The following is a 16,970-nucleotide window of genomic DNA, read 5'->3' on the forward strand; positions in this document are numbered from 1 at the left end:
GGAAAGAATCAAAGCAATTCAAGAATCAATCTGTGGATTCCTCCTAGATGAGGTCATAAACTCAAATGGAGAATTTTATGCGGATCCTAAGATAAGTGTCGGTCGAGTGGATTCGATTAAGGACATCAGCGATGATGAGGCGGCTGTCACTTAGTATCTTGTACAAATTTGTCGAACAAAACTTATGTGCATGACAACTTAGTGTATGTAATTATAATAAATGTATTCTCTTGTATGCTAGATACGAATATATACGAATACGCAGACGTACAAGAATACAAATACATAGACATACACAAATATGAATACACAAATGTATACGAATACGAATTAGTTGAAACCCAAAAAATAAAAAAAACACAAAATAAAAAAAATATTTAGTACCGGTCGATATCACCGACCGGTACTAAATGGCTCCACCTGCTGCGCCTGCGTGGCATATACTTTAGTACCGGTCAGTGTTACCGACCGGTACTAAAATGCACCTTTAGTACCGGGTGACCTGACCGGTACTAAGTGACGGCGCACTTAGTACCGGCCAGGCGGTTCCGGGCGGGTGACCGGTACAAACCGGGGTTTCCCGCCCGGTACAAATGAGGGATTTTCTAGCAGTGAAATCCTCCCTCCCACTTCACCTGCGCCCCCCCTTGGATTGTTGTATGGCATCATCCCTTGTCCGGGCACTAAGGATGCAGTTAGTTCCATGCATGGATATCAATAGGCACACTAGCTAGTTCACTTTTCTACAGTCAATGTACAAAATGAACAATCAAATAATGAAAAATGTGCATCTAGTTGATTCAGTGGGTTTTGATGAACTACATGCATCAATTTTTGTGAAACTTTTTATTGCGTGATAACAAGTTGTATAAGTACACATACCACTACAAACAGAGGCGGACCCAGGGCCCAGCGACCCTGGGCATCGGCGCTGGCTCCGAGGCAGCAGTCACGAGATGCTAGCCGTTAAATCTGTCGTTTGTCTGTTGTGCCTGAGCTGAGAAGAAATGGGTGCCTTGTATTCGCCCAAGCTCCATCACAACCTGGTCCGCCACTCACTACAAACGTATGTTGTTGCACTCACATGACATGGTGTCCACACAATGTCGCAAACCTAGCTAGAGACGTATGGAACATTTCAATTGATTCAGAAAACTTTCCACGTCCCGGGCAGGGCCTAAAATTAATTTCTCGCAAACATCTAACTCATTTTTCATTTCTCAAAGCAGGGATAAGAACAAACAATTGGTCTTTCAACTAGCAAGCACATCCTAATCAGTAGTTGTTGATGAAGGCGACAGCTGGTGAGCGAGGACCTGGCCCCAACCACAAGGTGTCGAATGATATCAGCTCCTAGTGGGAGAACGTGGCAACGGCGACTGGACCATCACCGGTTGGTTTGGGCCGCAGACTTTGCCAAGTTTTTCTAAACAATTCAGAATTTTTAATCCGATAATGCGGGTGTTGGGTGCAATTGTGGAAACACTTAACCAAGAAACGACAAAGAAAAAAAAAAGCAAGATTCTAGTGTAGGTATTGGCTTGTATGGATCTCTCGCATCTTTTAAGTGTTGGTCCTTCCCTTGTCCTCCTACCTCAGACCCTCACCAGTGAGCTCCTCCAAGGCTGACAGACCTCGCCCTTCAATTCGATCAACAGGTGCGTATACATGCATGTTCTTGACTGCAGGCCTGCAACTCATGAAGCTTAAGCATCATACATGCATACCCCATCTCAAATGATTAGCCGTCTTAGTGACCTAGCGTCGCCGTTGTCAGTCTTAGTGTAGAGTTGTACTGCATCTGTAGATCTTGGATTCATCACGGTTCATTCCTCTCCTCCTTTCTCCTCCTCTATTACCATGGGTTTCTCCTCTATTACCATGGGTAAAGGATACTCTAATCTTGCCCGGCATCCCCATGAGTCGGCGTCCCAAAGGTCGAACAACTAAGAGGTCGAACCGGCTCGTACGAGAGAGCCAGGCCATGGCTGGCCAGGTTCGGCGCATGCAAAACGATGACGTTTGGTTGATAGGACTAATCCAGCCAGGCCAAACAGAGACAGTGATTGGTTGTCTGAACGAGCAGGCACCGATGCAACTTTTATACACGCTCATGCGCTCGCCGCGATCGTGCGAGCCAGGCCTGGCAGAAACAGCCGATTCTCACGTTTCGTCAAAGCCTGGCTGCGGAGGGGCGTTTCGTTTGCACGCGGAGAGCCTGGCCCGATAGCAGATGCACGCAACCAAACAGCCACTCGCTGCATCCCCAGAGCCTGGTTCAGCAACTTGCAAGCAACCAATCAGGCCATAAGACCCTAGTGCTCAAACAGCTGAACATAATTCCTTGATGGATGAGGATGCCATCACCAGCTCAATATCCCACCTGCAACTTCAATTTTTATCGTAGGAATAAACCCAAGAATTTTTTATCGTTTTCGTCAGATTTGGTAAAACTTTAACTGAATCGGTGAATAGCAGTCAACGTTTAGCCGCAGTGACACTTATGCAGTCATGCTCTGAGCTGCTAGCCTGTGCTGCCTGCTGGTCAGCCGGCGCTTTGCAGGCCCTTAGTGGGTCGGGTCAGGTTCTTGGTTGGCCCACCGAATTATCTCCCGCCTGGCGGTTTTTTCTTTTTTATATTTTTTAAAAATAAAAATTTCAAAAATATATGTCTGTTTTGAAATATTTCAAAAATACCCCCGGTCGCCTCCCCATAGGGCGACAGGTCTTAAGTGTAATTTTTTTTCTTCAAATTCACAATGAGGTCCCTGGAAAAAAAAAGGCCCTGTCGCCCCACCAACGGGCGACAGGGGCCTGTCGCCCACCCCTGGGGCGACAGGGGCCTGTCGCCCGTTGGGGGGCGACAGGGTCCCTCTCTTTTTATAAACCCTGGCCGCCATATGCCGCCATTCTCTTTGTCATTTGAGCCCAAAAATTCAGGAAAAAAGCTGGAGTGCTTGCCGTGTTGTTACATCTTTTTGAAATGGTGGAAGAGCACTACAATTGGGTCACGTTTGTCTGGGCAAAGAATGCGACATTTGGGAAACCCGTGATCGCCGTGCTGAGTAGTGGCAACATGTGATCTCGTACTCGCAGTTAGATACACTATGGTTCCTATTTTGAGCTATTCGAGCGTGTAGTCGGCATCATCGTCGGCAGGATCTGGGCCGCTAACTCCTACCGCACATAACTTGTCCTTCATTAAATCACGGAAAAAAATCGCAAGAACTTCCCTTATTTCACGAGCATTATGGAACCTAGAAACATAATAAGTTCACATCAATAGTATGTATAGAAACAAATGACAAGTAAACTAGCACAATCATAAACATCGGATACAAATAAGCGGGTCCACAGCTATCTCATTACAAATAAACATCAGAGATACAAACATCAGGTATATCTAACCACCCCTAGGGCGTCGGACCCTCTTAGCCCTCTGCTGGGCACGGACATGACCCTCGGAGTAGGTGAGAACATCCGGAGACCTCACCTGTCGCTCAGGACGCGCAAGGGGTTGCGGTGTCTGCTGCTGAGAGATCCCAAGTGGTGCTCCTCCTAGCTGTGAATACCCCAAGACATCGGGGTCACCTTGCGCGGCAGCCTCTTCTGGACTCAAGCTGTCGAAGTCGTCTAAGGTGAAGGTCTCGTTATCTGGTCGAAAGGAGGAAGAAGAAGGTCTGGCGCCCGCATGGGGGTAGAATCCTACGCAAAAAATGTGGATGTTAGCGTACGCTCGTATATTTTGTCATGACATGTAGAAACCGAAATACGAAACATAAACTAACATGTGTAGGCCGGTATCTGTGGCCCCGGTACCATCCCTGGATACGGTCCGCCAACTGGTGCTGTCCCTCTAAACATTCCAGTATGGCCGAATGCAGTAGCTGGATCGTATCCTGTATGTGATATTAGTAAATATGTAGGAACACTTGATCTAATTTTAAAGAGATATGTACGTTACCTGCACTTGGGAAGAACTGCGACGTCGGCCCGTGCACGGTCGACGGACACGGGAACGACGACGAGGCCTGAGACGACCCGTGGCTGTCTTCGTACTGCACACGGCTTCCGAAGTTGTGCACTACCTGACGCAACTGATCACGCTGCCTCGACCATGCCTCTGTCTGCTCAAACTGGGTCATTGGGGATCCGGCACGTACCCTCGTCAAGTAAGTCGAGCAGTCCGTCTCCATCATGTTGCAAAGGCGAAGCTGCATCCATTCAGTAAAGGTACAGTTACAAACACATGAATTATCTTATGAATATGATTATATATATATATATATGCAAATATGATCAAGAGACTCACCGCGCCAGCTAGTGCCTCCACGTGGTGTCGGGCATAGCCATCCTGAGGCCTCGCCTGGTGTGGCTGCGGGTGAGTGTCAACAAAAACCAGACGAGCCCGAGTCCGGGGTAAGTACCAGGTGAGGTAAGCCCTAAAGGAGCTGTCTGTGTGTGGTCCTGTTGGATGGACCAAGTGCTCGTCTGCCTGTTCCCATTGGTCCACCCACGGCTGGATCTTGGTGAGCCAATCATCAGAGCATGGCAAGCCACTCCTTGACAACCTACAAAGTGGACCACGAAGAATCGTTAGATTCGACACGAATGTATGAGCCAAGTTCATTCATAATTACCTGTGGTCCTGGCAACTGACACGGTCCAACGCGGTGGGCACCGGAAACTCCTGGCGCTGCCCAAACTGTCTCCTGACTCTCCAGGGGCAATATGCCTCAACCGCGATGTCATAAACCAGGACGGCGGAAGTAAGCCACAGGCTCGCATTCGCGGAGCAGTGCGAAGACAGGCCTGCTGGTGCATGGGTAGCCACAGCCTCTGGGCTGTAAGGCTCCCAGACAACGTCCTCGGGCGTCAGCATGTCGAGCTCTGAAACAAACTCAGGATATGCGCGTCTAACCTGCGCATGCGCCCAGGACCTCTGCATTCGGAATAAGTAACATTAATAGTGCGCTAATGCATCATGTAACAATGAATAACAAAATTAGATGTATAAGAACGTACCTGACGCCAGATCCAGATAGTTCCCATAGTGGGCCTCTCGTCCTTCTCTTCGCCGTACATGCCCCCGTGGTAAGGCTCGTGGCTGACCAGGGGCCGACCAACGGCTAGCCTCTCGTACGACCAAAGCTGTAGCAGTAGTGGGCACCCTGCCAAGATAGCGTTCCCATGTGTCTTCATGCAGCCGTCGCAGAGTCCACGGTAAGTGGCTGCAAGTACCGCCTCACCCCAGCTGTAGGGCGGTACGTCCTCGTCCCCATCTGCAATCTCCCGTGCATACGGAAGGAGAATCCTATCGACCGAGTTGCCATGAGTGTTGTTGAACATGATGTAACCAAACAACCAAAGTAGGTACGCCTCCAGCGATCTGGTCACACTGTACTCGTCTGCATCCGCAGCCAACAGGGCAGGCTGCATAAACAATTAAGATTAATGGTTTCAACTGTCAATGGAACATGTGAATTGTAACAATTAAATTTATATATGGAATGAATACGTACTGTAAACTGTAGCAACCAGGTCTTCGAAGGACCTGCTGCTCGCGGGTGCGGGTTGATCGGACCTACTTCTTCCACGCGGTCAACCAGGGCAAAACGGGCCTCCAGCTCATCCTTCCACGAGGCCGCCACCACACGCGGACCTACATCCTCCCCGACGATAGGGAGGCCGAGGAGGTAGGCCACGTCCTGCAACGTAGGAGTCATCTCCCCACACGGGAGGTGGAACGTGTGTCTCCGGCCTCCATCTGTCAACGAGCGCCATCAGGAGGGATCGGTCGAGCTGAATAGGCCCAACCTCGACAAGACGGCTCAGAGTCAGTAGACCGGCCTCACGTAACCTGAAAATAAACAAAATTGTCGAAACAAAGGAATACCGACGAATACATAAGTGATAAACAATAATATTTCATTACATACCGGTCACACCAATCGTGGTGTATAGAGATCGCCTCCCCGGGTGGACGAGGACGTAGCACCTCTAGGGCTCGGTGCTCAACAGCTGCAAAGTAAGACCTGTGGCTCGAGTCGATCACTGGGTCTAGCAAGGAGTCCATCTCCATACCTGCATTCAAAAATATATGAGAACACATAGGTAAATATATATTTCATACAAACTGGACACGTAGGTACAATAATAGTTCATTACATACCTGTAATATTTCATTACTACATATTACAAATAATGAAATACAATTGTGGATCATGACACCGAATGCCTTCCACGATCAATTCTCGCTGATGCTCGTCTGAACGTAGGAGGTGCTCCATCTCTGGGATTTCCGGAAGGACCGACGTCAGCAGCATCGTGAAGTGCATTCTGAGGACACTTCTTGTAGTTGTGACTCAATGATCCACATTGGCTGCAACGTTTTTGTGCCTTGCTTGCTTCCGACTCGTCCATACCATTCCGAATACGACGTGTCTGACGGCGGCCTTTGCCTTTCTTAATGGCTGGATCAGGAATAAACATCTTATTCTCATTATCCTGAGTGAAAGGCCCCACAATTCCAATCCCGTATACCTCATGTCCCCAGGTGGATACAGCTGCTTCCTTGCTGAAGTACGGTGAAACAAATACTCCTGGCTGCAACGCAGACTCTGCACATGCCGTAATGAGATGGGAGCATGGCAAATGCAATAACTTAGGCTTCATGCAGGAGCAGAAGGCTTTGCCATCAACTGTAATCAAGCTCTCCTGTACCACCCTATCTCTACGGATACCACGGCCACTTCTATCCTTGCATAGAACCTCAAATCTATGCTCCATTGTACCTGTCGATATGACGCGGTGCAGTTTGGCCTTTTCAATCTTCTCTTGCATATATTGTGTCATTCTTTTGCAAAACTGAATTTGGGGGTTGCTGATGTTTATGCTTGCAGCCGTGTAACGCTCTCTAAAATACTTCATGCACCCATACATGATGAACTCAACAATTTCCACAAGAGGAAAGGCACGACAAGAACGCATAATCATATTGAAACACTCTGCATGGTTCGTTGTCTGAATATCATACCGTATTCCGTTGGTATCATAAAGGAATGACCATTTCTCCTTAGGTGCACCTCGAATCCAATGTGAAAATGGCTTCTCAATTGAATCCCTAGCCTCTGCAGCCTAACTCGTGCCTGCTCCTGATGCCCTTACCTTCACTAGCTCTGCAGTCAACTGATCAAGAATCTGCCATAATGCATTGAATTTTCTCTATTGATTTTGGGTGCACAACATCTTAAACAGGTTCTTAAGATCCTTGTTCTTAAAGTGCTCATAGAAGTTTGCACCCATATGCCTAATGCACCACCTGTTTTGGACATCGGGCCACAATGGAGGCGTTGTCGCAGTTCCACATTGCAATTTCAATATTGATTGCAGGATACCTGCATGCCTATCACTAATAAGGCACACATCTGGGCGTGCAGCAACAACATGAATCTTCACTCGTTCAAGGAACCAATACCAACTGTCTATATTCTCATTCTCAACAAATGCAAATGCGAGCGGAACTATTTGGTTGTTGCAATCTACACCGATTGCGGTGAGTATCTGACCTTTATACCTTCCAGTCAGAAATGTGCCATCAATGCAGATCACCGGAAGACAAAACTGAAATGCTCGAACACAAGCACCTATGCAAAAGAAGGCTCGTTGCATAATTCTTTGTCCCCTAGTCACGGCTGGTACGAGATATGTATGATAAATGCTTTCAGGATTTCTAGCAGCAACCTGGGATAACATACGAGGTAAGTTATCATATGATGCCTCGTATGTGCCGAACCGCATCTCGAACACCCTTTTGTTTAGCCCTCCATGCCTTCAAATAACTGATGGTGTACTGGTAAGTCTGCTCAATGTGTCGAACAATCATTTTTGCCTCATAATTAAGGTTGTCCATAATAAACCCATACATTTGCTTTGTAACAAAGTCGCATGATATATTGCGATGCGAGGGAAGAACTTCTGACAGCAAACAAGTGTGCTCTGTGACAATAGAACATTTCCAGTTGGACTTCCATTTTCCCTTGAATGCATGTACTCGCCATGGACATTCATCATTCACACACTTCACCTCATATTCTTTACTGCCAAACTTTACGACTCTGAATTCTCGTTTCAATGATATTGCCCATAGTCTCACAACATTTTTTACGGCTTCAATGTTTGGATATGTTGCACCTTGCACTACCTCATTCCCTCCGTACTCCCACTTCTGATTTCGTACATCTTCTGCGAGATGACTGCCAAAACCATGCTCCTTCCACTTTTTTGGCAATGAGTACTGCTCGTCATCAGATGAGCCCTCATATTCTTCCATCTCTATTGCGGTTTGGTCTTCTGCCTCCATCTCGTCCACAATGCTATGTATCCTCTCTCCCTCATCAGCAAGGCCCTGTGGTCCCATGTTTTGGTTCTCTGTCTCTTCTGACTCATCTTGCTCAACATAATTGGTCTCTCTTCGAATACTCGGAGTTCCTTGATCTGCACAATGTTGGATTTCATTTTGTGTCTTCTCCCGGATTTGAACAAGAATGGCCAGAGGCCACCCACACTCTAGAGCTGCTTGCATGTACTTCTGCCAGTCATCAGTGCTGTGTATCATCATCAATTCCCATAATTCACTTTCTACCTCCCAATTAACAAGAGACTGGACAGTGATCACATGTGTCAACGGATCAACATGGAACCCACGCTGCAGCCACTTACATATGGAACCAAAACTCCTTTCCAGAGGTTTATCTATGCCGCTAGATGTGCGCTTAAAGGCAGAAAGATTTACTCCATTTGGCCCATACATAACATTGTATTCACCATAAAATACTTGAAACTGCATCTTCCTCAACATATCTGTATATCACATAATACTTATCGAGTTATACTCTTTACTTCACTACCTTATTCAATAATCCGTAAAAACTAAGTATGAAATTCAACTACAACGTATAAGTATTCATAACTACGTGATGACACTCAAATTCTATATTGCATATGCCAAATTCTATTCTAAATCATAATTAATTTATAAACACGTCTCTAATAGTACTGCAATTGTAATAATAAATGCGTAGAACTAATTTTCTAAACTAATTTATTACTACGTAACTACAAACTAAAGTATCATTAAACTCCTACTTAAATGGTTCTACTATAGCACTAATTAAATTAAATTACTCACCCCTACTTAAATTACTCATACTTAAATACGTAGTACTTAAATATAACAATATATAAACTAAATGTACTAACCTGCAGATCACAAGTGCTGAATCCGGCAGGGCTTCGCCGCTTTCCTTCTCCTCACTTTTCTCTTTTTTTCTGGATTTTTAGTGGAATTTTCGGACTCAAATGAGGAGGGAAGGGGAGGGGTGGAGCTTATATAGGGGGTCATGACCCGGTCACCCGGGGGGCGACAGGCCCCCCTGTCGCCCGCCTGCCGCGCCCGTGGGGGGCGACATAGCTTTTTTTTTTCCCAGGGACCTCATTGCGAATTTGAAGAAAAAAATTACACTTAAGGCGGTCGCCCTATGGAAGGGCGACCGGGGGTATTTTTGAAATATTTCAAAACGGACATATATTTTTGAAATTTTTATTTTTAAAAAATATAAAAAAGAAAAAACCACTCCCACCTGGTCAACTCCACTCCTTCCACCCGACTGCTTGTCCCTACTCCCTTCCAGCATCCAAAGCGCGCGCGACGTGCTCGACGGAATGCGCCAGCGAGATGGATGGGCTACGGCAGCGCACCGGCACGGTCGTGCGCGGCGGTGGCACGCGCGTAGCTAGGCACACCGGTGACGATAGCGGAGATGGCTTACCCGTGTAGTGTTATTTGCATCCTCATCTGCTCTTCTTCAATGCTGCAGGTTTGGACGCACTGGTGGTTCGCTTTGGCGGCGGGGCGCCGTCTCGCTCTGCACAAGCCTCCAGGAGGTGAGCATTGGTTGGTTACAGGAAACGCGACAGCTAACTGCTTCGTGTTTAGTTTTCGATCAATAGCCTTGTTCTTTGGTGGAATGTAGATTCAGATGCGATACATCTGATGGACAATTGGAACATTTTTTCCGAACAATCCCACTGCTGTACTTTCAGATTTTGTGTCTTGATTACTAGCTGATGGTTTAAATGTGTTTGTTCCGGGGGTAACCACTTTGAGGAGTGCTGCCCTCGAGTAGTATATGCTCCAGGGGGTAACCACATTGAGGAGTGCTGCCCTCGAGTAGTACATGATCCAGGGGGTAGTCTTTACATTGTTCCCAGGCTGGTTTAGCCTCCTGAAAAGGACAAACCAAAAAAAAAAAAATCTTACTTCGATGTCATTGAAAACATTGTGGGTAACAAATAGAGCTTTCTCCAGCCTAGATGCTCATCGCTGTTTTCTCATCTTCCTCTGTTTTCTTTATTGCAGGTCACTTGTGTGAAATTTTAATTTTTTGTTGGGGGAGTGGTGCTTCATACTTCCATATAAACTTGCAAAAATATGATTTAGAGTCAACCCTACCTCTTAAAAAACATAAGACAAACTCCTCTTTTAATTTCCTAGTTCCGTCAGAGTCCTGTTTAGGAAGTTTAATGAGGCAAAATCTCTCTCAAAATGGAAGCAACATAGAATGAGAGGGGATCAAAGGAGGTAAATGCACTTAAATTGTTTCTCTGGAAATGTAATATGTTTTGTGAAAGCATATATGGCTCGGGATAATAAATTGATTAATGAGGTGCAAAGCACAGGTACATATATAGGCAAGGAATCCTAGGATATGGCTTATTGAAACAGAACCAATTGGGAGTCTTTGTCTAATACAGTCAGTACCTAATCAACTATCCTACCCCTTATGGGACACACACAGCATGTGCAGCAATAGACCCAAGGCCAAAAGGGCCTGCCAAACCCCCTCTGCTAACATTTTGTCTTTGTTGTTTCAGCTCAAATGGCAGAAGCAGTACTCCTTGCTGTCACAAAGATTGGTTCTGTTTTGGCAGATGAAGCCTCTACAGCCATTCTAAATAAGTTGTCTGAAAAAGTTAATAATCTGAAGGAACTGCCGGGGAAGATCAAGCAGATAGGGATGCAACTTAAGATCATGAGCAATCTGATATGGCAGATTGGCACAGTCTACCTCACAGACGAAGTTGTCAAGAGTTGGATTGGGGAGGTCCGTAATGTGGCTTACCATGTTGAGGATGTGATGGACAGATATTCATATCATGCTCTTCAAATGGAAGAAGAAGGGTTCCTGAAGAAGTTCTTCATCAAGGGAACCCATTATGTCAGTGTTTTCAGTTCAATTGCAGATGAGGTTTGTGAGATCGAGAAGGAGATTCAGCAAGTTATAAAGATGAAAGATCAGTGGTTGCAACACGCCCAGCTTGTTCCTAACCAATTGGTGGAGATGGAAAGGCAGCAGTCCCAAGGTTGGTTTCCGGAATTTGTCAAAGATGAAGACCTAGTGGGAATTGAGGAAAACAAGAGATGGCTGACTGGATGGTTGTATTCTGAAGAACCAAACAGTTCCGTGATAACAATTTCTGGTATGGGTGGGTTGGGAAAATCTACTCTGGTCACAAATGTTTATGAACGTGAAAAGGTCAACTTCCCTGCACATGCGTGGATTGTTGTGTCACAGATCTATTCTGTTGATGCTCTGTTGAGGAATCTACTTAGGAAGATCGGTACAGTGGGACCACCAACACCAACAGGGATTGACAAAATGGATGTGCATGACTTGAAAGAAGAAATAAAGAAACAACTCCAACATAGAAAATGTTTGATTGTATTAGATGATGTCTGGGAGCAACAGGTATACTTCCAAATACATGATGCTTTTCAGAATCTTCAAGCAAGTATAATTGTTATTACGACACGGAAGGACCATGTTGGAGCTCTTGCTTCTTCCAACTGTCACCTGGAACTTCAACCATTGGCTAGACATGATGCATTTGAACTCTTCTGCAGAAGGGCTTTTTACAACAAGAAGGGCCATGAGTGCCCCATGGAGTTCAAGGAAATGGCCACTTCTATAGTGGATAGGTGTCATGGCCTTCCTCTAGCAATTGTTACTATAGGCAGCTTGTTGTCATCAAGACCACAAATAGAAACATGGAAACATACATACAATCAGCTTCAGAGTGAGTTATCAAAAAGTGATCATGTCCGGGCAATTTTAAATTTAAGCTACCATGACCTGTCAGGAGACCTTAGGAACTGCTTCTTATACTGCAGCTTGTTTCCTGAAGACTACGCCATGTCACGGGAAAGCCTTGTGCGGATGTGGGTTGCAGAAGGCTTTGTTCTTGGCAAAGGAAAGAACACACCAGAGGATGTGGCTGAGGGAAATCTCATGGAATTGATCCACCGTAATATGCTAGAAGCTTTTGAGTATGATGAGCTCGGCAGGGTCAACACCTGTAAGATGCATGATATTATGCGAGAATTGGCACTTTCTGTTGCCAAAGAAGAAAAGTTTGGTTCTGCAAATGATTATGGTGAAATGATACAGATGGATAAAGATGTTCGCCGCTTGTCATTATGTGGATGGAAAGCCAACACTCCACTCAAAGTAAAATATCCACGTCTTCGGACCCTTGTGGCTCATGGAATGATTTCATCCTCTACCATGTTATCCTCAATTTTGACTGAATCGAGCCACTTGACTGTTCTAGAGCTGCAAGATTCTGATATCAATGAGGTGCCAGCATTTGTAGGGAATCTCTTTAATCTACGGTATATCGGGTTAAGACGCACCAATGTCAAGTCACTCCCAGAATCCATTGAGAAGCTTTCTAACCTCCACACTCTGGACATCAAGCAGACCCAGATAGAGAAGCTTCCTCGAGGCATTGTTAAGATCAAGAAGCTGCGGCACCTTTTGGCTGACAGATTTGCTGATGAGAAGCAGTCAGAATTCAGATATTTCATCGGAGTGGAAGCACCTAAAGGGCTGTTGAATTTGGAAGAACTACAGACTCTTGAGACAGTGCAAGCAAGCAAAGACTTGGCTGAGCAGCTAAAGAAATTGATGCAGCTTAGAAGCATATGGATCGACAGTATAACTGCTGCTGATTGTGCAAACCTTTTTGCGACCCTGTCGACGATGCCACTTCTTTCCAGCCTGCTTATCTCTGCAAGAGATGTGAATGAGACACTTTGCCTCCAAGCCCTTGATCCGATTTCCACAAATCTCCACAGGCTAATTGTAAGGGGGCAGTGGGCTGCTGGGACATTGGAGTATCCAATATTTCGTAACCATGGGGAACGTCTCAAATATCTAGCACTAAGCTGGTGTCAGCTTGGAGAAGATCCATTGGAGGTGCTTGCTCCACACGTGCCAAACCTCACCTATTTGAGTCTTAACAGGGTAAAGAGTGCAAACACTTTGGTTCTTTCTGCAAAGTGCTTTCCACACCTGAAGACCCTTGTCTTGAAGCGAATGCCTGATGTCAAGCAGCTCGAGATTGGAGATGGCGCTCTTCCATGCATCGAAGGATTGTACATCATGTCACTGGCGCAACTGAATAAGGTCCCTCAAGGCATTGAATCCCTACTGTCCCTGAGGAAGCTCTGGCTGCTGAACCTGCATAGCGACTTCAGAAGTCAATGGTGCAAGAATGGAATGCACCAGAAGATGCCACATGTTCCAGATATTCGCATCTAGGAGGTAACGATGGTTCTGTCTTTAGTATGCTTGTAAGGTGTGTGTGCGCATAACTACGTTTGTTAAGCTTTTAATCCCTTTTTCTTCGAATATAAGTCATTAATTGTTGACACTGCTACATTTATATCAGGATTGTACTTGGGGACTGTAACACAACTAGTCTTGAAACGTTGGCTTCATTCCTCCAATAGACCCCTGTCTGTGTTTTTCTCGTTCAATAACATTCCCCTTTTTCACTTGACTTCTCTTTCAAATAATGTTATAATCAAATTTGCATCTACATGTCTTTAGATATATTTTTGGACATAGTGTAGATTCCCGCATTATATCAGGTCTGACAGACCAAAAAGTATGACAATTCATGTGAAAGGGAGATCATTAATTAGGATGGTGGCATGGTGCAAAATATTGGATACGCGGTGTCCTCTTTATATGTAGGGAAAGCTGCATAACATGGTCTAGCTTATTGGAATAAGATGCTTGATCTGCCACACACCATGTTGATATCAGACAAAATCAATATGTTTTGTTGTAGATCTCTGGGAACTACTTTACAATTGCTCCACGCTACTAGAACCAACATGTTTTGTACATCAATAGTAATATCAAGTTGAGGATCTTTTTCGCTGACCGCAAACTTATGTCATGTATGATGCAAGTGTATTTTTGGTGTAATTGTGCATTTTGCATCCTGAAGGAACCTATAGAATGCAGTCTTGCCAAAGTCGTTTTGTAATCAGTTTTTCTTTGTTTGATTTCCTGGTGTGGTGCGGGGGGGGGCGGGGGGGGGGGGGGGGGGGGGGGGTCCATCTTCTGAGCGCCATTGCTACACCTTCCTTTGCCTCCAAATGGAAAACATGCTCAGGCACTATTGTAAAAAGTTTCTCGGACAATTCAAGTGCAGCAACTGCTGCCACCACAGTACCCGGACACGCTGCCGTATCTGACTACCTAAGCAGTACGATGCAGATGCTCTGTTTCATAACAACAATAGAACACGGTTGAAGCCAGCAATCCGTGCCATTTTTCTGCAGCGACTCATGATCCTGTAACTGAGGATATCATCGGCAGGAAAAAAAAATGCCCCAACCAAATAGCACTTTTTTTTCTTCTTTCTGATAAGAACCAAACAGAGCATCTTGGGCTTCTCCTCCCCGGCCCGACGCGATCCCACACACCGCAGCGTTGCCACTCCCTTGTCCTGGTGATGGCCCCCGCCGCCGAGCCGCTGACCCTACGGTCGAAGAGCGCGAAGTCGCCGGCGTACCTACCTCTCGGCTCCCTCCGGTGAAGCTCGATTTCCTTCCGAACTCAGGTGTTCGCCCCCCTCGAATCTCTCCGGGAGTGTTTATGTTCCTCTTGCGTGGTTCGAAGCAAACACTCTGTGGAAATGAGAACCCATCCCCCAAATCAACCGAAAGGAAATCTCATTGTGAAGCACGTGTTTCCCCCGGTAAACAACAATACATCCCAAAGCATTGCCCAACATTATGTTATATGCTGTAATTCTGAAACACATGATGCTACACTTGTAGATACATATTGTATTTGTAGAGCTGGAACTCTGAATTTGGAGACGACGAAATGGTAGGATAGTAAAGGGGTGGAGTTTGAGTAAGAGGGCGTGATAATACAGAGTTCATATGATCAACAAAGGAAAAGCTAATTTGATTTTAGAAGGAGCACTGATGAGCTGAAACTTGTTCCACATCTCCAGGTACGAGTACGACCCTCCTATTTTATCCATATGGGAATACAATCATCATCATTTGTATCCGCCCTCTCTCTAAATCCTACTGCGAATACTGCCGTCATACTCTCGAAACTGATGAACACATTCTTGCAGCATGTCCGCGCGCTCATGCTGTCTGGGTGCTCCTTGGCTGTAACACGAGCGTGCTCGACTTGCACCACCCCTGGGCGATCTTCCTCGCGCCGCACCTGCCAGACAGCGTCCGCTTGATGTTGTAATCCTTCTCCTCTGGCACATATGGAAAGCGCGCAATGCAAAAATCTTGGAGATATATCTTGTGCAATCAAGCTTATGGTGCAATCACCGTGCAATCCAACTAAAAAAAGTCTCAAAAAATTCTGAAAAAAAATCTTGAATGTGCATCTCAACCTACTTCATCTATATATACAATTTCAGGGTCAAATTCGTCCTCCTCTAGAAGTTACAAAAAAGACAAATTTTCTGACAAAAGTAATAGTTCAAATGCAACCTAAATTTGTCTTTTTTTTAACTTCCAGAGGAGGACGAATTTGACCCTGAAATTGTATATATAGATGAAGTAGGTTGAGATGCACATTCAAGATTTTTTTCAGATTTTTTGAGACTTTTTTTAGTTGGATTGCACGGTGATTGCACCATAAGCTTGATTGCACCATAAGAGGACAAATTTTCTGACAAAAGTAATAGTTCAAATGCAAATCTTCGACCACCGTGACTCCGACCCCGCCGACATCATCTATCGTGTGATTGCAGACATCAATAAATGGCACGGTAGGTTTCGCTCCTCCCAGGCCGAGCTCCGAGCTTGGAGAGTTTGGCTCTCATCCCTCCTTTGATTTCTTCCCCATGTCACCCCCGCGCCCCTCGCGTGGGCCTCTGTACTCTCGCCTTGGTATGCCAAGGACTAACTTGTAACTTGTAAAATGCTTAAGTTCTCGATCAATGAAAGGTAGGTGGGGATCGCCCCCTCCCCCCCCCGATATGTTCAAAAAAATAATCATCATTGTAGTCCGGGTGAAACAAAGTGGTGACTCACCGATGAGGATTCACAAACGACTTAGCTTCACTGTATACTGCAAAACCAAAATGCCCATCACAACACCATCGTGTCTCATCTTTGGATAGAAGTACAATGGAAACACAAGTTGTAGTGGTACTCGATAAGCAAAACACAATTTTGTTTCTCATGTCTTTTGAGTTTTATTTCTTTTTTTTAGGGGGGATCCCCACCGGAATTCCATTGATGGCCTTTTAGGCAAGCCAAAATGCTATAGCATTTGAGATTCAGCAATTTTACAACAGCCCAACACAACAAACACCTAAATCAGGGAGGATAACTTATACAGATCAAGAGAAAACCAGGATACCAGCTAGAGAGACGACCACTGAGCATCGATTGGAGCCACCACCGAACAGCATACTCGTCGCATACACCGCTACCATTGCACCTCCACACCACCTCTCGTAGCTACGCCGCTCCGTTGTCACCCTCCATCTGAGGGTCAGGCCAACGGAGAAGGGGTGGCGGGAGGGGCGCAGACCAAGGCTCACCGAAAACAACGATCTCCCCTTCG

At 45.7% G+C, this 16,970-nt stretch overlaps 1 protein-coding gene and 1 long non-coding RNA gene across 4 annotated transcripts; both read left to right on the forward strand.

Annotated features, from left to right (window-relative positions):
• Positions 1-1,519: 1,519 nt before the first annotated feature.
• LOC120685435 (disease resistance protein RPM1-like) lies at positions 1,520-13,942 on the forward strand. Of its 3 annotated transcripts, none has more exons than XM_039967360.1 (4): positions 1,520-1,658; positions 9,879-9,945; positions 10,936-13,667; positions 13,795-13,942. In XM_039967360.1, exon 3 carries the CDS (start codon positions 10,941-10,943, stop codon positions 13,662-13,664), a length of 2,724 nt encoding a protein of 907 aa, XP_039823294.1. In that variant the 5' UTR covers positions 1,520-1,658; positions 9,879-9,945; positions 10,936-10,940; the 3' UTR covers positions 13,665-13,667; positions 13,795-13,942. The 3 variants fall into 3 exon arrangements, with proteins under 3 accessions (XP_039823294.1, XP_039823295.1, XP_039823293.1); XM_039967361.1 differs by having other exon boundaries at positions 10,936-13,367; positions 13,458-13,902; XM_039967359.1 differs by having other exon boundaries at positions 10,936-13,902.
• Positions 13,943-14,476: 534 nt separating this feature from the next.
• LOC120685656 lies at positions 14,477-15,978 on the forward strand. The gene is made up of 3 exons (XR_005679686.1): positions 14,477-15,117; positions 15,200-15,381; positions 15,511-15,978. It is a non-coding gene; the product is annotated as an uncharacterized LOC120685656 (long non-coding RNA).
• Positions 15,979-16,970: the final 992 nt, after the last annotated feature.

Source organism: Panicum virgatum, chromosome 8N (assembly GCF_016808335.1).
Source record: "Panicum virgatum strain AP13 chromosome 8N, P.virgatum_v5, whole genome shotgun sequence".
Classification (NCBI taxonomy): domain Eukaryota; kingdom Viridiplantae; phylum Streptophyta; class Magnoliopsida; order Poales; family Poaceae; genus Panicum; species Panicum virgatum.

Coding starts and splice junctions, on each gene's coding strand:
- LOC120685435 (XM_039967360.1), top strand. CDS start 10,941: ATGGCAGAAGCAGTACTCCTTGCTGTCACAAAGATTGGTTCTGTTTTG.